At 37.7% G+C, this 23,930-nt stretch overlaps 1 protein-coding gene and 1 long non-coding RNA gene across 2 annotated transcripts; both read left to right on the forward strand.

The window, feature by feature from the left end:
* Nucleotides 1-19,843: 19,843 nt before the first annotated feature.
* LOC104243730 (uncharacterized) lies at nt 19,844-22,134 on the forward strand. Its single transcript, XR_715277.2, has 4 exons — nt 19,844-20,098; nt 20,198-20,303; nt 20,844-20,902; nt 21,912-22,134. It is a non-coding gene; the product is annotated as an uncharacterized lncRNA (long non-coding RNA).
* A 309-nt stretch (nt 22,135-22,443) lies between these two features.
* On the forward strand, nt 22,444-23,266 carry LOC104243731 (probable 1-acyl-sn-glycerol-3-phosphate acyltransferase 5). The gene is made up of 2 exons (XM_070157207.1): nt 22,444-22,477; nt 22,857-23,266. The coding sequence occupies exons 1-2, from the start codon at nt 22,444-22,446 to the stop codon at nt 23,264-23,266; spliced, it is 444 nt and encodes a 147-aa protein (XP_070013308.1).
* The last annotated feature ends 664 nt before the right edge of the window (nt 23,267-23,930 follow it).

Raw genomic sequence — 23,930 nt, forward strand, 5'->3', positions numbered from 1 at the left:
GCTGTTGGGAATGATACTGGCCTTTTGCTTTTCTGAGCTCAAGTTTCATCCCTTTGTTCTGTCCGCTGGGGAACAACTTCCTCCATTGAAACTTATTATGTTGGGGCAACACTGGTTCAAAGACCACTTCCCTTGAGACTGGTGTTATCTTTATTCTTCCCCAAATGGGTACCTGACTTCTAGAAAATTTTCTAAATGAAAGGAAAATTTTCTGCCCCAGTTTGATAATATCCCTTGTGGCATGCATTTCTGGCATCAATGCCATTTCCTTTACCTGTTTCAAATCAAACAAAATTTGTTAGTTTAAAGCGTGGTGGTTGGTTGTGATACTCCACTGGGATGGCTTTTCCCTTTTTCCTTCCCTGCTCTGCGTTCCAAAAAAAACTTGCGGGGATGATATTGTTTGCTGGGAATGATCCCTTTCTGCTGGGGATATCCCTCTTCTTTTGTGGCATAGTTCAGAAACTGTCATTTTCCCGACCTTTTAGTCTCGTATGAATTTCCCAAATCATGCCCATTGCTCTTCTTGATTTGTCCACAGGCCTTGGCCTTGAGGTTTATAACCTTTGATTTCGGCAAGGGTATCCCTCTTGACACTCGTCAATCCTTTTGTCAATTCCTTTTTGCTGGGGATATCTTTCTTGACACTGGCCTCGCGCTTGTTCCTTGCTGACTATACCACTTGGATGTACTAGTGAGATCTCATCTTGCATGATTGGAAAGTTGATGGCCTATTTTGAAGTCATCTCTCACTTGTTCTAACCAAATAGAATCTACTGGGGAATTTTCTATGAAAGGAGAAAGATAAACAAAAGGGAACCGAATAAAAGACAAAGGAAAAAAAATGACTCTTTAACAAAAGAAACTATAAATAAAAACCTATCAAATGCCGATACCGACTCTAATGGTCGTAACATGCACATGCGGCCTATCCTCCTCCGTCAATCGTCTTTCCAGATCTTCACTTGGAGATTCCCCATCTGATTCTTAATCTTATTCAGCTTGTAGTGCCCAAAGGGTTTTCACTATCAAACCTCTCTCATTTTGTTTTTTTTTTCTCTCAGCTTTCATCGTCTTATGGTGTCCGTGAAGATTTTCACCGATAAGACTCTCTCAGTTGTATCACTTTACAGCTGGGGATTTGGAGTGTTGCCGATATGACTCTTTCTGCTGGGAATTAGAGTCCTTTCTGCTGTGGAACAGAGTGTTATGTTCACTGGTAAGACTCTCATTTGTCTGACTTGGCATCTTTTGCAGACTGATCAGAAGGTCCTTCTTTGGACCGTAATGTGGGTTTTTGGATAGGTCTAGAAAGAAGGGGTATTAAAGGCTCAAAAACACATAAATTTGGGGTTCAAAATTACAACCTTCGGAACCATATTTGTTTACAACAAAACGCAACCCTTGCCCCAGTTTCTTGCTTGGGGATTATTATTATTATTATTATTATTATTATTATTATTATTATTATTATTATTATTATTATTATTATTATTTTAATTCTTATTACACCATGACCGAGCCGTGAGGTGCCTACGTATCCTCTTTGAGGAATCAGGTCGAACGTAGTTCCCAATTCCTCTGTTTTCTTCTGACTTTCTTTTGTTTTTTTTGTTTTTTTAACATTTTTCGTTTCTTTTTTTTCATTTTTCTTTTGTCATTTTGTTGATAATTTTTTTCTTTTTCTTTTTTTTTCTTTTTCTTTTTCTTTTCTTATCTTTTATGTTTGTGTTTCTACTCTTTGCTACTGATTCCGAAAGAGTGGTATGAAAGAAAAAAATAAACAAGGCTCAAAAGGGGTAACGAAGGATAAAGTGTTTAGGTAGCAGAACGAAATGCCTTCGTCATTCCAGTCTTCAAAACACGCCAAGCACAAACAACACCATTAAATATTCGCCACATCTTCTGATTGTGCCGGACTTGATAACCATATGCATACATTTGCCTTTTTCTTTTGTCCTTTTTAAAGCACCATTGGGCAATACTCTCACTTGATTTTATGGTTTTTCTTTATGTTTTATTTTCCCCAGTTCCACATGACTCGAGCTCCGAATAATCTCAAACCATCTTTATTCCTTTTAAATGTTCTAATCACCTCCCAATGGTTTTATGATTAACTTTTAAGATCAGGCCCAAACTGTGTGCGCATGTCATGTCACCAGAATCGGCGCTAAACAAAAATGATAAAAGGACCAAACAAAAGATGACTGGAAATAATAAAAGACCGGATTTTGCATTAGATTACCGGTGAAATGGTTTGAATAACAAAACGAACGAAACAAACCAGAATAAAATCCTAAAACAGCCTGGACAAAACTTAAACAAACCGCTATGACAAAATGGAAAGATAAGAAAGTTTGACGCAAGACAATATCCGAATTACAACCCTAATAATCCGGAGAAACAGAAATGACAACAAAATAAGCCACCAAAAGCTTCTCTCTTGCTAACCAAGGAACGGAGCATCCTCCCACTTTATCAAAACTGGCATCTTAGCCACTGAGCTTCGCATCAGTATTGCCTAGACCATTACCAACTTCAATATCATCAATCCTCAGTCAACAAGTTCCCAATAGGATTCGAGTGCTTCTGTCATCAGGCCTCATTCCCGCAAAGTGTGCTTCTGGATCTTGTGTATCCGGCTTACCACAATCCAACCACCTTAACTTTCTTTGTGATTCAAAGCAAAACAGGTTAGAATGGACTCAGTCGGTCCTCATTATTAACAACATCTTTTTTTTTCTTTTTCTTTTTTTTCATTTTTTTTTTCATTCTTTTTTCTTTTTTGTTGTGATAGAATCTTATGGAGATTGCCTACGTATCATGACCCCGCATGAATCAGACCTTGCGTAGTTCGGACCAAATGAAAGGTAACAACAATGAGATATTTTTTTTCTTTATCGATTTTCATAATAAAACAAACTGGGTTTCAAAGGTTGAAAGATGACCAACAAACTCAAAAATCAAACAACCCACATATTCTAGTCAAAAGATTTACAACCTTAAAACAAAAGGCCAGCTCCCTTTCTCCGTTTGACAAATGCAACCAAACGGTTATTTTTGCAAATGTGGCCCTTTCCAAATCTCACATGAATTTTGAGGCCGTGGAGGATTATTTTATGACACTTTACAAACTTGTCCGTTCTTTTACGAAAATAGCCTTTCGATAACTAAAAGATACTCTAAGGCTATTTCGGCAAGAACGGTTTAAGACACTGACCAAAAGCCCAAACGGTATTCTCCTGACCGCTGACTCTTTGTTTTTTTTTTCAAATTACAATAAAACCTGGTGTTGCAAACACGGCCCTTCAGGGCCTCAGGGACGAAGATTTTTAAGGCTGTGTGGGTCAACTGGACCAAATCTAAAACAATGACCCAAATGTGGCTGTTTATGCAAAGTCAGCCCTCCGACGTCCCTTTCGGGAACATTCGGCTATTTATGACAAAACAGCATCACCCGACTTATTTATGACCCAAAAGGTGGCTGTTTATGCAAAGTCAGCCTTCCGGCGTCCCTTTCGGGAACATTCGGCGTCCCTTTCGGGAACATTCGGCTATGTCTTGACAAAACAGCGTCACCCGACTTCTTTATGATGAATTTAAAAATTTGACATATATATATATTGCTATATTTTTTTTTTTTTTTTTTTTTGCAAAAGGGGAGGTTGGACATCACCCGACTTATTTATGACAAAATTTAAAATTTTGACATGTTTTTTTTGTTTATTTTTTTGTTTTTTGGCTATTTTAGCAAAAAAGGGGGGTTGGACCCGATGAGGGTTGCCTACGTATCTCACATCCGGTGAGAATCAAACCCGCGTAGTTCGGGTAGATTGGATACGGGTGAGAATAAAAAAATAACTAATTTAGAGAAAACATATCTTTTTTTTCTTTTGCTTTTTCTTAAAAGGTGATGAAACATGTAAAATCTTTTGGATTTTCTTTTTCCCTTTTTTTTATTTTTGATTTTTCAAAAATGATAAAAAGTGCAAAGATTTTTTTTTTGAATTTTTCATTTTTTTTTAAATAAAAATGTAACAAAACATAACCGGGCCCTATTTGCTTTATCTTCGCACTTCACCCTCTCTTTTTCCTTTTTTCCTTTTCATTCACTCTCAATTATCATTGGTCCGCCAAATGACCCTTTTACCCTTGAAGGAATGCAACATGTAGCACATAAGATGCATCAAGATGGTCTTTTTCATTTCAGGTTGCTAGCCCTAGACAGACCCAACCCCTGTGTTGAGTCCCCTAAGTCAAAATGCACATGATGCAAATAAGTGTTCCTACTAGGGATCCGGCATAAAGTTGAGTTATTCTATGTTTAAAACCTGGGTTGGTGTTCTAGATTGTGTACCCGAGCGGACAACTCGAGTCGAGGAGGGAGCAACTTTCCGGGAACCAAAAGGCCATCCGGCTTAGTAACTTATCCGAGCCTCTTTCTTATTTCAAGGTATGACACTAACAGAATAGGGAGTCTCAACCAGTAAGCACATCCCCGGAGGTGAAGAGAGAAGGGTGTCGGCACAATTTATATACAGTTCAGATAATATCAAAGCGGTAAAAGCAGTTAGTTAGCACATTAAGCACAGATCATGTAACAAAATCAGATAAAGCTAAACATAACAATTTATTCTAAGCTCGATTTCTAACCCTGAACCAGTGGTTCTGGGTTTTATCCCCAGCAGAGTCGCCAGAACTGTCACACCTCCTTTTGGCGCCCCCGCGAGGGTACAAGGAGTTTTTCCAGTTAAAGGACAGTCGAAACGGGATTTATTTATTTATTTCAGAGTCGCCACTTGGGAGATTTAGGGTGTCCCAAGTCACCAATTAAATCCCGAATCGAGGAAAAGAATGACTCCATATTACAGTCTGCGAACCAGAAATCCGGATAAGGAATTCTGTTAACCCGGAAGAAGGTGTTAGGCATTCCCGAATTCCGTGGTTCTAGCACGGTCGCTCAACAGTCATATTCGGCTTGTTTATCTGATTTTATACAATTATGCGCTCTTGTGCAAGTTTTAACTCTTTACCACTTTTATTATTATATTTTAAAAAAGAATGTGAACATTGTTTAAAAACATGTCTTTGGATTGCGTCACATGAAATGCACCCGTAATCCGGAACACATTTTTTATTCAATGTTTTGGGATTTGGATTTGGGTCGCATGAAATGCGCACCTGAGTTTAAAAAGGTAAGATTAATTAAATCGCGCCTAAAGAGTCTAACGCGTTATTGTCTTTGGGGAAGGCAGTGAAATTCACTAAACAGTCCATCCCAAATTCTAAGTACTTATTATGACCAATTATTGAGGGCCCCACAATTTGTATTTTTTTTTTTGGCGAGGCTCATCTCAGTTATTTTTAAAGAACAATCCTAAAATGCCTACATTTTTCACTATTAAATTTGTCTCTACAAAAATGAAAGAGAAAATGTCTTAATTTATTTACATGCTGAAATTAACCAATAGTATTTAACTAAACAACATTTCTACCAAGTTCCGAAATGGTCTATTCGTTTGATTTTTAACTAGACGGAATTACTACACCATTTATTTATTTTTAGGCAATATTTAGATAGTTCATCCCTTAAGCTATCGTCAGATGTTCCACTATATATATTAAATAGCTACATGATTCTGATTTTTGTAAGCTAAATAATTTATATATACAAATAAAATTCAGAATTTAATTAAAATAAATTTAGAACTTCAACTCTTCATTTTCGTATTCATGCTTCATATTTCAGTTTACAGTAACCAGCGTGTCAGTTGTGTACCTGATATTGGAAGCAAAAGAAAAGGGAGATCAGCAGAAATTCAGTAGCATACAACAACAGCAACACCCAGCAACCAGTAACAACCAGCAACGAGAAACTTAGTGACAGATTTTAAAATCAAGACAAAAATCCAGAAACACCAACAGCAATCAACGGACAGAAGCAAAGGGAATCTTTTCAGATTTTGAAAGACTAGTTAGTGTTCAACCCTTAATTTCTGAATCCGTATATCAGAATACTTAAATTGTATATCAAGTGTATCCTATTCTTCTTTTGAATTTCCAGAATGTTTTTCTTTTTATTTTTGGAGTCTTAATATTTTTCGGAATTTCCTCTCTCTTAAAATTTTCTTCTGTCTCTTTTTCTGTCTTCTCTCTTTTTATTCTGTCCTCAAAATCTTTCTCCTCTTTTCTTTTTTATCTTCTGTATTCTCTCTTCTTTTTTCTCCCCTCCAAAATCTGATCAAGTCCTTCCTTTTATTAACATCTTTCAGCATTAAAAAAAATTAAAACCCACTATCTTTCACTCATCCCCCTTTTAATCTGACTACCTAATGTTTTGTCCCCCACTTTATTAAACAAATACCACATTATATCTTGTCCCCCATGCTTATATTAAACAATTGCATTATTCCCCACCATTATATATTGTCCCCTCATCATTGATTATTTTAATATTATCTTAATTTTAATTGAAAGAACACTCAAAATAAATAATTATTCAGAATTTTAATTCCAAAAATACCCCTTTGCCCTTACTGAAATTACCATTTTACCCCTGAACGTACTGCAAATTACCAAACTACCCCCATCAGCTATAACCAATTCACCTAATTAATTTCAACCAAAATACAGCAAATATGACCAATTTCTAAACAAATTTTTTAACAACAAATTCAAACTAAATGATGAACAACAAAGAAACAACTAAAATTATCTTGATTGAACAATATTTTTAACAACAAACAAACCTACTTTCAGATTCAACAACAACAAACATGTATATTCAGATTTCTAAATTCAATAATCATTTGAACTTAAAATTAAATCTAACAACATTACAACCAACAATTTCTATATTAAAACTAAACAAGATCATGAAGCAAACTGAAGAAATAATCATAAATGATAAACAACAAACAAGAAAATCAAACTTATACTAATTTCGGATTCAAGAACAATCAAACAAAGTATGAACATAAATGAAAAGTTTCAACAACAATAACAAGCAAGTTTTATTCAAATTCGAATTAAGCTTAAACAAAACAAATAAACATATTCAAATCACTAAACTTCAAATAATCAATTGATCTTTTTAATTAACTCCAATAAAATTATAACAAAGATACATGATTCAAAAAATTAAAAACCAAAACATAACTTCTCATTAAATCACTGAATTAAAAACGAACTTTAAACAAAATGAACACGAATTTAATCTACAACAAACAACGGATTCAGGCGATTTAAACTAACATTCTTTTATATTAACATTAAATCCTTTTAAATTAATAAAACAAACTGAAAAATAATTAATTGAATCTTCAACTTAAATCTTAACAACATTATAATTAAACTAATCAATTTTTATCTAAAAATAAATAAGAAAAATGAAACAAACTTATACTAATTTCAAATCTGAAAATATCAAACAAATTACGGACGAAATAAAACTTAAACCAACTAACCGTAAATGACCAACGACGAACTCGAACGAACTTTAAACGAAACCAACGAAACTTTGACATAAACGGACTTGAAGACGACGAAGCGACAAGCTGCGATGGCAGCCATGGCGAAAGAAACGAACACAAAACAGTAGCAGCACAAAACAGTAGCAGCAACGGAACAGTAGCAGCGGCAGTCATGGGAACAGTAGCAGCGGCAAGGAATAGTAGCAGCGACGGAACAATAGCAGCGGCAGCCATGGGAACAGTAGCAACGACGGAACAATAGCAGTGGCTGCCATGGGAACAGTAGCAGTGACGGAACAGCAGTGGTGGAGCAGTGCAGCAGCAGTGGTGTAGCAGCGGCAGCAGCAGTGGTGGAGCATGACGACGATGGTCGTTTGGAGCTGGGTGTTCATGGTGCGACGAAGAAGATGAAGCAACAACGACAGGGCTGGTCGTTTATGGACGTGAGGGAGCTAACCATGGCAGACGCAGCAGCAGTAAGCAACGACGCAACGAAGAAGAAAAAACAGTACGAATGGAGGTAAAGTAGAAGACGGAGTAGCAACGCAGCAGGTCGACGAAGAAGAAGAAGAAGAAGGAGAAAAAGATGCACAGCCATGGGAGCTTGACGAGCTCGTCAATGGCGGATATTGTTTGACGATGAAGATGAAGCTTGGGACGAAGAAGCTGAAGACGGGGCAGCCATGGATGGAGGTCATTTGGAGCTTGAAGAAGAAGAAGGAAAATGAGGGGGGTGGCGGATGTTGTTTGTTTTTAGGTTTAGGGTTTTTGTTGTCTTTTTGTTTTGTTTGTTTTTTTGTCAAATGTAAGATATGGGGTGTTGGGTATTTGGGTTATGGACCGGGTCGACCCGTGTGGAGATGGACCGGGTCATGGGGAAGGTTGGGTATTATTTGGGCCTGTGGCTTGAATGTGAAGAAGAGGCCCAATTCCGATTTTCTTTATTTTTTGCTCTCTTTTCTTCTTTTATTTTTCTAAAACTAAATTCTAAAAATCCTTAAACTATCATATAGAACTAAATTAATTTATAAAAGCGCAAATTAACTCCCAATAACAATTAACACACAATTAAGTAATAATTAAGCATGAAATTGTACAATTGGACATTAAATGCTAAAAATGCAAAAGATGCCTATTTTTGTAATTTTCAATTTTTGTAAAACAAACTTAATTACTAACAATTGTAGAATTAAATCCTAATGCAAAATGCGACATATTTTTGTATTTTTTATTAATTTAACAAATAAACATGCACAGACAAATATACAAAAATACCACAAAAATTCAAAAAATTGCACACCAAGGAAAAATCATTTTATTTTGAATTTTTTGGGAGTAATTCTTTCATAGGGCAAAAATCACGTGCTTACAAGCAATGGGATCACCATGCCCATCATATTTCTCAAACTTCGGTGTTTTGAAACCTACGGGCAGGTGCACGTGAGGGAACATGCACAGATCAATATAGGAAACACTCTTCTGCCCGCTTAAACCTTGCATATTTTTAAAACTCTGCTCGAGGCTCCTCATTCTTTTTGCCATTTCTTCTTGTTCAAAATCTTTGGGATTTTGGTCTTGCCCAGGCGTAAACTCGTATTGAGGCTGTTGAGGGTGAGTGCTGATGGTAAACCGAGTTGGTTCCAGTGAGAAGGATGGAGCTTGAAATGTGAATGAGGAAGAGTCAAAATTAGGCCTGTGTGTAGCGGGTTGTGCCACGATTGGACAGGGCGGTGCGGTGAATATGTTTGTAGCCACATCTGTCGTTGACGTCCGGGGATAAGAATCAGAGGGTGATCCAGTGGAGTGGGCTGAAATGGTAGGGTACCCGAATGAGGTATTTGGATAACTTATGGGGACGTTGGAAGTCCCACTTTTCCTAGAGAACAACTCGGGGAATCCAGGGATTACACTCGACGGCTCTTTTCCATTGTTCCAGTCATCCAACATTTCCAACATGCGAAGCCGCAAGATTCTGTTTTCTTCAGCAGTTGCTGATTCGGAAGTTGGGATGGCCGAGATTGAACTCTCTTCAGAGATAGGAATTGTCGGCAAAGAAATTTCTGAAGACATATCTACACTCCCCTTTGATCTCGTGAAGTAAGTGTGAATACTTCCTCTCGACTTAGTGACGGGCAACTGAACACTTCCTTTCGACCTCGTAAAGTATGAATGTGAGGCCAGACCTCTACCAAACCAAACCACCTTTTAAAAACCTGGACTTAGCAGCAAGCAAACGGTTAGTTTGAAACAAATAACAGACAGGTAAACTCACGTTGGGGTGTGATGCACCTATATAGTTAAGTGAATTTCTACATGTTTGCATCGATGACATGCGTCATTCTGGCTTCTCTTTATGCTCCCCTTTATTTTTTATTATTTTTTATTATTATATATTTTTTTATTTTTTATTATTGAAGTTAAAAATGTGACCGGATCCGATGAGGATTGCCTACGTATCACGATACCGCGTGAATCAGATCATTACGTAGTTCAAGACAAACAAGTGTAAAAATAAAGAAGCATTTTCTTTTATTACTGAAACAATCTATTACAAACTAACATTTTTGAAAAAAAGGGAAAATAACAGACTTGAAATAAATACAAACTCAACAACTACTGATACACCCTGATGCGAAAAGACAAACAAAAGATGCCAAGATGGAAAATACAGACTCGACCTATAAATACATTAAAGTTTCAAGAATTGGCGCCCGCGGGGCATCGTTCGGCCTTGCCGCGGGCTTAGGTGTGAGGTCCCTTACAAGTTGTTCCAGCTCATATATGGTCTGTTTGACATAAATCATCACTGCCGAGAAAAAGGTAATGCTGGTCATATCTTCGCATCGTAGACACCTCCTGATGATGGCATGGGCAATGGTCTTAATCTTATCCCTGGTTTGCCTCTTTTCTATGAGTAGGCGCTCTATTTGATCATTACGGGCCTTCAAAACCCGAGAATCCTGGAGATGTTGATTTTGCCACTGCTGAATTTCTACTTCTATCTAGGCCAGTAAATCGTAACAATGTCTATTTTCAGCTTCAAAGGTTCGGGCTTGCTCAGCTGCTCTGTCCTCAAGAGTGACCACCTTTCTCTTCAAATTGGCAATGGTTTGCTTGTGATCCCTTTTCAACTGCTGCAGGTACCAGTTACGCTCTTCTGTCCTTTTTGCCCAGTGTGCCTCGAGTCCTGCTATGGTATTCTCAAAATTTTCCGACTCACTCTGGCACTCACCAATTTTCATTTTTAAACCTTTTATCAGTCGCTCATCCGATCGGCTCCTTTATTGGTTATCAACGGCTACCCTTATCTGCTGGATCTGGGCCCTGAGCGTCTCGTTTTCCTGGGTCAACCTGTTCTTTTCTCCCAGATCAGTAGCAGCTTGCACGTTGTGCTCATATTTTAGACCTTCGATTTGTCGTTTCAATTTGCCGATTTCAGCACGATAGCCTTTTTCTTTTGCTAACCAATCTCATTGCTTTTGTGATGACTCGGCAAAAATTCAGGATATGGGGTCTTTTAGCCGGCCTTTCGTGCTCAAGTTCTCTTCTGTACCACGCAAGGTAACCTGGTGCCACTTCACTTTTGGCCCGATCCTGCAAACAAGTATCTGCTTTCAAACATTGGCATTCATTCCAGATCTGGCGGACTTTTGTTTCAGGAAATTGTCCGTCAGGGCTAATCTCAATTGCTCGAGCACTAAGATCTTCCTCGTGTGGCACTATCTGGCATCTCCCGAGTTGTCTCAAAACACGATAGGGCACGTAAGGCTGAATGCTCTTAAGTCCCATCAATAGAAAGTGGGTCCTAACGGTCGGCATATATATGACCTCATCAACAGGCAACCATCCCAGTGTCCATTGTATTTGGCTGGCGGTGAGGGTTCGAAAGAATGACGTCCACGCCGTAACTCCCTCGGGTAGACTGACCTCCTTGATTCTCGTGTAAAACTCTTCTATGCAAGTCTTTTTCGAGGAACCATAACTCAAAAGCTCAGAACGGTGGCAAAGATGTTCAGTCATCCATATTTGTAGCAGCAAATTACACCCCTCGAAAAAATTCCCTCTGGCTTTGTAGGCTGTGAGAGCTCGAAAGATATCAGATACTACCATGGGCACGAGAGTGCTTTCATTTTGAGTGAGCAAAGTACTGACGACCCCAGATATTTTCAGATCAATGTTTCCGTCTTTCCTTGGAAACACCAAAAGGCCCAAAAATGTTATCATGAAAGCCACCCGTCTATGCTCATCCCACTTCTGACGGTTACCTTTGCTGCATAGCTTGTTAACCGGATTGTTGAACCCTCCTATATGACCATATCTGTCGTGTATGAAGCGCGGACTACAGAAACATGCGGCCAAATCTGGGTTATGGACCGTCCTGTGTATCTTTAATGAATCTAGGAAATGATGCACAGTGACAGCTCTTGGGGAAACCAGGTATTTTTGCCTTAATGGAACTTCAGCATTTCCGATGTACCCGGCTATTTCCTCCAGAGTCGGGGTGAGTTCAAAATCGGAGAAGTGGAAGACATTGTGTGTCGGGTCCCAGTAGGTGACCAAAGCTCTTATGATATCTCCCCGAGGCTGGATTTCCAATAAACCTGTGAGACCTTTCAGATATCTCTTGACCTCATCTTGCCCTTCACCACCTAGATCATTCTACCATAGCCGCAACTTGACAGGGATTTTAGTCATTATCGAAAAACGTTCATTTTGCATTGTGCTCATCCTGCACATTTATTTAGGTGATTTAAGCAAAAATAATTTGACTCGAAAAATGATTTGACTATTTTTAGAAAAGAGGGATCTAATTTTCGAACACGGCCTTTCAGCACTTCGGGGATGAAGATTTTAAGGCTATGCGGGTTAATCGACCCAAACTCTAAAGGATGATCGAAAGTGGCCGTTTATGCAAAGTCAGCCTTCCGCCGTCCCTTTCGGGAACATTTGGCTATTTTTGACGAAAACAGCATCACTTGATTTATTTATGACCTTTTTTTTTAGAATAGTGACCCGACATTGGGAACATGGCCTCGCAGAGCCTCGGGACGAGGATCCTAAGGCTATTGGGCAAGTTGGTCAAAATTCAAACAATGACCAAAAATGGTTGTTTATGCAAAGTCAGCCTTCCGGCGTCCCTTTCGGGAACATTCGGCTATTCTTGACAAACAGCATCACCTGACTCATTTATGATGAAATTAAAATTCTGACATTTTGGCTATTTCTGAAAAAGGGGAGGTTGGATCCGATGAGGGTTGCCTACGTATTTCACATCCTGTGAGAATCAAACCGGCGTAGTTCGGACCGATAAAACTAACTATTTTCGGAAAAAGACTTTTTTTTTTTTTGACAAACACCATTTTTGGAAATACTCTTTGTGTACTTCGACAAACTATTTAAAAAAATGAAACTTTTCTTTCTTTTTTTTTTACTTCTTTTTTTTTTTAATTTTCTTGACTAATAAACAACCATTTTTTTTAACAAATTCCCTTTTTTTTTCATTTTTTCTAAAAATTTGGCGGAGTTTCGACACTATTTTGACATTGGTTATTTTTTCTAAAACAGATAATCAACTCTCCGTACTCTATTTCTTTCCTTTTTTTTTAATTTTCCACATGCTCCAAAGCCGGTCAGCATGTAAGTCCAAAACAAATAAATGCACAGAAAACAAGTAGGATGTATCAGGATGGTCTTTTCATTTTGGTACATCTGTCCTAGACAGACCCAACCCCTGTGTTGGGCCTCCAAAGTCAAATGCACATTATGCAAACAAACGTTCCTACTAGGGATCCGGCATGAAGCTGAGTTATTCTAGGTTCGTAACCTGGGTATTTGTTCTAGACTGTGTACCCGAGCAGACAACTCGAGTCGAGGAGGGGGTTACGTACCGGGACCCGCGAGATCATCCGGCTTTGTAACTTGTCCGGCCTCTTTCTTATTTCAAGGTATGACACTAACAGAATAGGGAGTCTCGACCAGCAAGCTCCTCCCCGGAGGTAAGAAGAGAAGGGTTTCGGCACAGTTTATATACAGTTCAGATAATATCAAAGCGGTAAAAGACAACATTTAGCACGTTATGCCCAAACATGTAATAAAGATCAGATAATAAAGCCAAATATAACAATTATTCTAAGCTCGAATTCTTGAACCCTGAACCAGAGATTCTGGGTTCGAAAGTCCCCAGCAGAGTCGCCAGAGCTGTCACACCTCCTTTTTGCGCGCCTTCCCCGAAGGGTAAATGCGCGAAGGAGTTTTTCCAATTTATGTGACAATATTCGAAATGAGATTATTTATTTATTTCAGAGTCGCCACTTGGGAAAGGTTTGGCTTTTGGTGTCCCAAGTCACCGGTTTATCTTGAATCCCAATTCGAGGAAAATATTCGACTTTCCAAATGAAGTCTGCGAACCAGAAATTCTAAGTAAGGAATTCTGTTGACCCGAGGGAAGGTGTTAGGCACCCCCGAATCCCGTGGTTCTAGCACGGTCGCTTAAATTGTTATAATGGCTAAATATCTGATTTAAATACATGTTGTGACTTATGTGCTTTTATTAAGTTTAAACCGCTTTTATTATTATCATTTATTTTTATAGAATTGCAACGTCGTGAAAATGCATCTCGAACCACGTCACAATCAATGCACCCGTGGTCGTCGACACATTTTGACTCCGTTGAGATTTGGATTTGGGTCACATCAATGTGCACCCGTGTTTAAGAAGGTTAAATTATTAAAGGTGCGCCTAAAGCAACTAGCGTATTGTTATTTTGGGAAGGCCGTAAAATTCGCTAAACGGCCTGTCCCGAATTCTAAGTATTTTAATATATACATTTAGAGGGCCCCGCAGCTTGTGCATTTTTGTTTGTCGAGGCTCGTCTCATTTTTATTTAAAAGGATAAACCTACAGTGACTATATTTTCCTATTAAGTTCGTCTCTAAAATAAAAGAAAATCTCTTAATTAATTACATGCTAAAAACGTAACTTATTAATTATTAGTTTACGGCTAATGCGAATGGAAAATTGCGACCGAGTTTGTACAAAGAAAAACTGCTTTCATTCTATATTCTATTATTCAATAATACTAAAACGTGAGATTGACACACCATAATATCAAAACAGATTAACTATTCTTTGATTAATTTAAACTAACATTATTAGATGAAGAAGTTATACATATGTGACATCGTTACTAATTTAATCAATCAACTACATTTTTATACAAAGAAAAGAAAATTATATTCAACCACAAATCTAAACAGGAGGAATTCAACAGGAACAAAGCCTGATTAATATTTCATTTTTGCTTCAAGCCGAGATTGTACAAATGTGTACCTGGAAACAGCAGTACAAGAACAAAAGAAGGAGAAGTCAGCAGCAGTAATAACACAGCAACAGCAGATTCAGCAACACCGCAAACCAGTACAGTAGGAATAGCAGAAAAAACTAGTTAATTTTGTTGTTATAGCTTTCAGTTAAACTAGTGACGTTATTAAAGTTATTGACTAAACAAAATTTAGCAAACTAGATAGTTCATTAACAAGCCAAAACCAAATCAAATTATACAGTTTACCTTCCCAAACGGTATCGAACCAAAGTAAACTTAGATTAATTACAACATCAACTAGTATCTATTTTTGAAAAAAAAAACACAGATGCGGGGTAAACTACATAAGCACAAATGTGAAAGCCAAAGCATGAATACTTCCATTTTTCAATCTTTCAACTCAAAGTTACATCAAAACTTGATTCGAATGTGTACCTGATTACAACAAATGGAACAAATGAAGTGAGCTGAAAAATGCAACAGCAGGAGTAGAAGCAGCAACGGAACAACAACAGCAGTAACAGGACTCCAAGACCAAAGCAGCTTATACCAAACTTTCGAATACCCAAAACTCAAACTATTCTTTCCAGATACAAGGATTTGTGATTTTTTTTTCCGTAAAATTTATAACTAAACCAGAAAGCATAGACAACCAGAAAGAAACCAATTTGGAGCAATTTTCAAACGGGCCAAAAGTTCAGTCGGTGTTTTCAGTTTATCTCTCTCTTTTGAAGTTTTTTGTTCTCCAGCCCCCTTTTCTTTTCAGTCCACACTCTGCTCCCCTTCAGTCTACTCTCTCCCCTCCTTTTCTCTGTTTTCTGGTTCTCTTTTTATATCTATTAGAAGAGAAGAGCTCCCCCCAAAGACAGGCTGCCCATGGCTTAAAATAAACCCTCATGACTATCATTTTCACTTAGGATCCTCTAGGCATGGAGTTTTTTTCCTATTTTAATCTTCTGAAGTTCAAAAGTGTAGTGAATATCCAACTGTACAGCAGGTTCCACTACCATTCTCATGTGCATTTTCAGCTTTTTATCATCAAGCCCATGTTGTTACTGATTTCCAGCTACTAAAGGTACTTAATATATTATCACCCCCACTATTGATCAATTAATTTCATTAGTTTAATTAATATTTTAGTACCCTATTGTCAGCCCACTAACACTTAAACATTTCAAAACTTCTAAACTCCAGAATACCCCTGAAACTCCTGTGATTTATTGTATTACCCTTAAGCTTAGAAGTCTGAGGTTATAGCCTATATAGACTTACTCCTAAGACTGGTTTCAGGATAACTTACAGTTCTACAGCTATATCCAATTCATTCATTCATTGATTCAATACTAAGTCAAACAGGGGAGTTAATCCAATGGCATGAGTTGGTCATATTGGGAACCAATCCTGACCAACTCAAAGCCAAAGGATCAAGCAAGCAATTGAGAATGCAAACAAAGATCAAAACGAATACTGAAACCAGCATACTGATACGAGTTTTTCTTGACATAGAGAAGAGGAATCATGCTAGAAATTCTACTGGAATGAGCAGACTCATATTTTCTAGTTTTTCAAGTGAGTTTAGTTGACGACACTTACTTAATTGACCATATGAGCTACAACAGATAGCTAACAAACAATAAAATATATCAAGCAGGTCGTCAGATGGCTTTCAGTGATTTCAGATGCAACAGGGGATTTTAACACGAACTTAACTATCCTATGATTCTAAACAGGTTGGACACATAATTCACTGGTAAGTACAAGTAACAAACAATCAGAAGAAAAATGACTACATAAAAGGTCTTATGAAGACGGACAGAATTGAAAGAAGATGACAGAAAAAATCAAACAAATTAACTAATCATGCAAGCAAATACAAGTAGAACACAAACAAGAACAGAAGGAAAAGAAACTTATCTCGGAAGATTAAGAACAAAACGAACCAGGCTCGAACTGGACTCGACCTCTTTTGAGGTCGAACGGATTTTAATCGAAGTGTTCTCAACTGAGAACACCTCGATTAAGGTCTATTAGACCTCAACCCTTCGTTTAATTGGACAAACCCCCAGGTTTTGGATTTCGAGGGTTCTTGGGGATCAGATTAGGGGTTCGAGTTTTTCTGGTTAGATTCGAACCAAACCAGGCTTGGTTTGGTCACGAGGGAGGTCAGAGGAGTACCTGGTGTGCATTAGGGGTGGATCGGCATAGGCTGAGGTTTGGCTCGATTCGAGACGATGGGGGAAGATTTGAAACCAACGGTTTGCAGATCCGTGTCCAGGGGGTCGAGGTGCACTAGGGGTGTTAATCTGGTGGTCACCGGCATCGTTGTCGCCGGGTTTATGGTGAGGGGGTGGAGAGGCGGCGCGAGGGTTCTGAGGGGTGTTTGGGTTCAGTCTCTGAAAGAGACGAGGATGAGGGAGGGGGTCTGGCTTAGGGGGCGTGGGGGTAAGAGAGAAGGGTTTATATACGGGACGGGGAGTTGAATTTCGGTCGTTGGATCATTGATGATCAACGGCCTTGATCTTTTCACTCAAAGGGACGACGCGTTTGGTTTAGTGTTGGGAATGGGTCAATCCGGGTACCAGTGGGTCGGGTATCTGGGGAAAGTCTGGAGCCGTTGGATTGGATGGGATGAACGGCTCCGATTGGTCATGCCTAAACGGCGTCGTTTGGATTAATGAGAGAGCTGAACTGGACCGTTGGATCTGTTTGACCAGCGGTCCAGATGGAAGGTGCCAAAACGGCGTCGTTTCTTGTGTCTGGGGGACGGATTGGATCAATGTGTTTGGGCCTAATTTTCTTTGGGTTTAAAAATGAGCCCATGTCCGAATCTTTTCCTCAATTTTTGCACTCTTTTCTTTTCCTTCTTTAATTTCTAATTAAAAAAAAATTCCTAATTAAATTGTAAAATCAAAAAAATAAACTACACAAATATTAATTAACACTTACAACAAACAACTCACAAATCAGAATATTTGATTAAAATAAAATCACACGATGACGAACAAATAAAAGAAGAATAAATTTTTTTTGCGATTTTCCTTTTTTAGAACCAAACTATAATTTCATTAATTCCTAAATGCACAATTAAATCCTAAATATGCATGCAACATGTATTTCTTATATTTTAAGATTAACTACAACAAAGTAAACATTTACGGACAAAAATAATTAGCAAAAATGTCATGCCAATTCTCAAAATTATACTCGAAGGTAACTTGTTTTATTTTCGATTTCTTTTGGAGTAATTTCCGTGAAGCAAAAATCACGTGCTCACAACCACCATGCACCACTTACCACCACCGTACTCAACCACTACCACTAACCACCATCCTCAACCATAACCGTCACGGCTAACATTATTGACTACTATCACACACCACACTACCATTATCGATTACCACCATCCATCACCCTCATCATTATGAACTAACACCAGCACCATCGTCCTCAACCACAATCTACTGCTCACCCACCTCAATTGCACCATCAACCATCCCCACCACCATCACCAACCATAAACGACCCTTTTTACTATTACAAACTACCACCACTCACCACCACATTCCTCAACCGAAACTACCAATACCAATCACCACTAGCTATTACTCAGAACCACTACCATCAATCAAAATCACCACCAACTATCGCCTCCAGTCAGCATTCACTAACACCACTTGTTGGCCGCCGCCACCGCGAATTGGCATATTATTTAAAAATATATTTTTTAATAAAAATATTAAAGTAATTAGTACTTTATTTATTTTATCTATTTACTAATTTTTAATAACTATAAATCTTATATATCCATATGTTGAGAAAATAAATAGTCTTAATTATTTAGTATCCAAATATTAATACACATCTTAATATTCAGATGTGTATTCAAATTCAGACATTTAATCTTAATACACATCTTCGTATTCAAATGTACATTCCAGGTCTTAATCTTTTAAAAAAAAAAGGACTGCTCCCCCATATCTGCTAGTCGTTCTGCTTATAATCCAAAATAAGAGCAAATCCTGTCAGTTACAATTATTTGGGGCGTAATTGCTAGTCGTGGTTAATGAGGATCCCACTTTCCTTGGAGTCTATTGGTTCATGGTGGACACTTGCGTTCCTCGAAAAGTTAGTTCTGGATCTCCCTTGGTCCAATTTGCGCTATGTAACTTCAGGGGTAACTTTCCGGATCTACAAAAAACCTCTATAGATCTTCAATCTTTGACGAAAGCAACCGTGAGTGAAGTGATGCTGACTAGCTAATTCAAAATTGTATGACACTGTCATGGTGTTTCATGCTGAAAGTGGTATCTTTCTACGAACATTAAAAACACTGATTATTTTCCAAAATCTACCCGAAAAGTGACTAGCACATACATTTTTTTACCGTGTCCTGAGTATGTTTGAATCATTATTTACTCGTAAAATGGTACGGTTAAATACAAACGAACTGATTTGATCAAAAAATGATAAAGATATAAGATTAAAAATGAGATTTAACAATTGAAATTGAAAAAGATACAAGCCTGACCGCGAGCGCAATGTCACCGAGGACAAAAGTGAAAGTAATGATAAAGAACAAGTAAAGTTGTTTAATTGAGAGCAAAAGTATAATATAACATATGTTTGCAAAGAATTTACGTATCTTACCATGACTGGTGAGCCTACTATTTATAGCTTTACATAAGGAAACAAGATTCTAAGATCAAGCTCCTCTTAAATGATAATAAAAGAGTCACTGATGAGCATGTAACAGTAGACCATGAATGAAAATATTCTATGTAGCGGTTGCTCACTTAATGTTAGAGAATATTCTCCGATTGAATGATACCCGATAGCAAATACTTGATCTTCTCTTGTTGACCATGCTCCCCTCGGGATTTACCCGATGTCGGCCGGATTGTATCTGGTAATGATCGTTACTTGACTTGATTTTTATCTATCTTTGGTTCCACGTGTCATGCTACTATTTGACCATTTATTATGAACCAATTTTACCCTATACAGATAGTCCCCTGTTTTTCGATGACATATCTTTGTGTTATCGGGAAGTTGGTGAAGATTCCTTTCTTAGCGGGAAAGTTTTTGAACAGTCTCTGACACTTGAAAGGAAGAACATCTTCTCGCATTTAATACCCTGAACACGTGTTGCCCCACGATTCAACAAATATTTTTATCGGTTTTTGAGGTAATCATGACCACGATTTTTGCCGGCTATAACTTCACTTCTGGAGTACATCAAGTATATCGTCCTCCCTTGGTTTAATGAATTCAAATTGAGCGAAGTGCTGAGAATGGTGGCGACAAGTGAGTCATTTCATGCATTTCTCATATCCATTCAGCTGGTTTGTAAACACAGCACAATTTTTTAGCTCATCTTTTGGTTTGTTCTTTTTCCCACACTAGGACCTATAAGAATTTTGAAGAATTAGCGGCTGACTATGAAAGTGGGAACTTGCATCCTGCGGACCTGAAACCTGCATTGTCAAAAGCAATCAATAAGATATTACAGGTAGATGACAACATCTTACTAAGCTGCTGGTAATTGGTGTTTGTGCTAATCTCTTGTGTAGTCCTTGTTTTTAGTATTACATTGATGCATTTGCAAATTTGCCATTTTGTTTTGCATTGACTCTGCATTTTGATATTCTACTATTACTTTATTAGCTTTAATGTGAGAAGTAGTCTTTTGATTGTTGGTCTTATTACCTGTCGTTCTTTGATATATACAACTAATTATCCCCAACACCTATAGAATAACTTCTTTGTTTGTAGCTTATTCTCATCTCTTTAGAGTATCTTTTAAATTTCAAGGTTCTTAGTTTAAAGACCGAGTGTAATCAATCATATATGCAATTTAATATCAACAAATAGTAAATTAAGTTATTGCACACTTGATGGCTAGTATCTGATGCGCTTCAGGTTGTATAGTTAATATCGAATAAACTACTGTCACTCAAGATCAGGACATCACAAATTGTTTTTATTTTTTTATAGTTCAATATATTTGTGATTCCACCTTCCTCCTGACTTAGTTTTCAATGTGATGCAGCCGGTGCGGTATCATTTTAAGAATGATCAGAAAGCCAAAGACTTATGAAAAGGGTGAAGGTATGTTTTCTTGAATTACCTAAATGTTATGTGCTGGATAAAGTATCTCATCGTGTTAGCTAGACTTTGTCACTTGAGCTCAGGGTACCATCATTTACTTTCCAAAAGAATTACAAAGGGGAATATATTTTCCTGATTCTACCTTGTCTAGAAAGTTCAACTATTGTTAGTTTGTTTAAGTTGCTCTATTTATCAAAATGAAGATTGTTGAAGTAGCTGTTACGATTGAAGAATAGATTGACGAATTTTTTCATTATTTTTGAGAAAAGTAATTCTACTTAGACCATCTTGTAGTTGTGCGTCGGATAACAATGATCCCCTTGTATCAGTCTTTCAACGCTTAAACCCACCTTTACCTGGACTAAGCCAGAAATGTTTTGTGTTTGTTGATGGAGTTAAACCGGAGCTGAAATTATGGTGCTCTTGCCTCTTATCTCAGTTTTCTCCATCCTCAAACAAGAAGTACCTTCATCTCTTACTTTTTTTTACCCTCATGTCTTTTGCACCACAACCTGTTGTCGTCCCCGTATCTTTTTCACCTTTTGCCTCTCCACTTGATTGCTTTGCTTACTGAATTAGTGGGGCTTCTTGATACAAGAAAAGAGAAATCTGAATTAAGGCCTGAGTTGGAGTCAGGCTTTACCCCTTTTCCAAGAGGGATGATTGATTGTCTAATCATATGGCTCAAATTGAATATATCGTATCTCCTAGATTATTGAGGTTGCAATTCTTCCAGTGCAAAACATACTATTTCTAATATAAAAAAAAAATGATAAAGCGTACAATTCACATTAACATTGTTCCACATAGTCAAATCCACTCAAACATTTTAGTCTAGTGTAGATATTCTGTTAGCAAGCTTAAAAGATTTTTTGAAAATTGGACATTCAGAACAATAGCATTAGTATATCATTTTGTCGCCCGCCTTGACCATATTCAAGGGGCAAGTGTTCAAAACTAGTGTTATGGCAACTTTCTGATCTCAATCTTACTGTCTTCTGTTGTGCAGGGTTTCAAAGTAACGAGGTGAGGTCTAGTTGAATGAAATGCCGTGGATTAGGAGCTGGTGATGGCTGTCTGGAGGTTCCATCCCATTTTTCTCCTGTTTCAAAACTTTAATACCTTGGTTTTCCAAGAGACGTTAACATCATAGACATCCACCATTTTGATCTAATATATCTTATTCTTGTGTTATTGAAATGTCCGAATCATAAGACTGAATTTTGTTGTGGTTTCCGGGACATCTGATATTCTTTTAGCAAGCCAGATTGCATCTGCCACAGGTATAACATTAGAGGTAGAATATGAGTCATGCTTCCCCCTTCTGAAGTTAGAATGTGCTCATCTTAATACATGGATATTCTTGGGACTCGGAGGTGGACTCGTGTATTATAGGCCTGTCAGTTGTCATGTCAAAGCTGACCGTGGTGGACAAGGATGTCTGATGTGGATAGATCTATTCTCTGCTGTTTCCTTTTCCTCCTGATGTATGTGCCATTAGTGCCTCACATATAAAAATAGAAGTTCTTTTCCTTTTAGATATGACTAGTCGCTGTCCAATTGAGTGGGAGCAGAGTACTGTCGAGCACAGATGCCTGTCTTATTATCTATACCAATATACCATTCTTTTAGTTGCAGAAACATTAGAATGAGAGCATATCCGAATATATGATTTATTCATTATGGTCATGCATTATTGATTTTAGTATCATCATTAAAATTCAAATTAAATAGAGGTTCTTCATACTGTTCTTTCTCAAGTATACTTTCATTTGGTTACTAGCCCATTATAACTAGGTGTACCTCAAGTTATAACATCCTAGAAAGAAAATAATAGAGTAATCGCAAAGATTATCAGGACTTATTAAGCTTAGTTTAGATGCTTTAAAGATGTCACAGTTTCCATAATTTTCCAATTAGGCTTCTTTTGACTGTCTGTTTCGTGCTCTTTCAGTTTATGACATCACAATTGGCTACAAGCATCATTGCCCTTCTTTTTTGGGCAATGCCTTTGGGGTTGATCCAGCTGAAGTACATATGCACGTCCGCTGTATTTCTGTTGCCGATATACCAGAATCTGAAAATGAGGCTGCTTCATGGTTGATGGATACATTCTGTGACAAGGATGAATTGTTGTCGGATTTTCATTCACAAGGTCATTTCCCTCGCGAAGGAATAGAAAGTGAGCTGTCTATGGCCAAGTGTTTAGCAAACTTCATCTTTGTGATGACATTGACTGCGATTTGTACTTATCTGACTCTATTTTCTTCCATTTGGTTCAAGATATATGTTTCCTCTGTCTGTGCATTCTTGGCAACAGCTACATACTTCAATTTTCGGCCTTCGCCCATTGTATCTTTATGAATGCAGTCGCCTTTCAAGATTTGAGATAAGCGAGCCTTAATTTGGCACAATTTTCTCTGTTCTGTGAAATTCATTTTCTGTTGCGATCCCTTTAATTCCTTTTCTATATCATACATCAGGCTCTACTATTTTTGTGATTATGTCTTAATGTTCAGTTATTGGTTGACACTCTCATAGAATGTGCCAAGGAATTATTCACATTTGGTAATTGGTAGATATCTCCACACACGCTAGCGCGCACACAAAAAAAAAAAGATACCCCTCATTTCTCAAGCAAAGTTTTGATATTGTAAAGCAATAAGCTGGAATTTTCCTTTTTCCTTTTTGTGACCGAACCTTTGATCATTCTACTTGTCGTTTGACGTTAACTTTGATATTTTCTCTCATTTCTGGACCTCTTCCTGTTAGCAACTTTTATAATGGTGTTAGGTCATGAAATTTCCAAGAGTTTGGACCAACACCAGATTCATACGTGTTAACAAGGGTCCTAGCAGGTTGACTCTGAAATTGTCTGAAAGGTACAACTGGAGAAGTCATTCAAGAGATTATTTTTTCCGGCCAAATGAAGAGAGATAAGAAAGAAAAACATTGACAAAATCAGCCTCGGCATGTACCAGGAGATAAACTTACATATAGAATTGGGAAAGTAATTTAATATAATTTT

This window comes from Nicotiana sylvestris, chromosome 1 (assembly GCF_000393655.2).
Source record: "Nicotiana sylvestris chromosome 1, ASM39365v2, whole genome shotgun sequence".
Taxonomy (NCBI): Eukaryota; Viridiplantae; Streptophyta; class Magnoliopsida; order Solanales; family Solanaceae; genus Nicotiana; species Nicotiana sylvestris.

Excerpts from the sequence above, each read along its gene's own strand:
- LOC104243731 (XM_070157207.1), top strand. The coding sequence starts at position 22,444 with ATGACTAGTCGCTGTCCAATTGAGTGGGAGCAGA. Across the intron at positions 22,478-22,856 it reads TCCAATTGAGTGGGAGCAGA|TTTATGACATCACAATTGGC; the intron begins GTACTGTCGAGC and ends GTGCTCTTTCAG.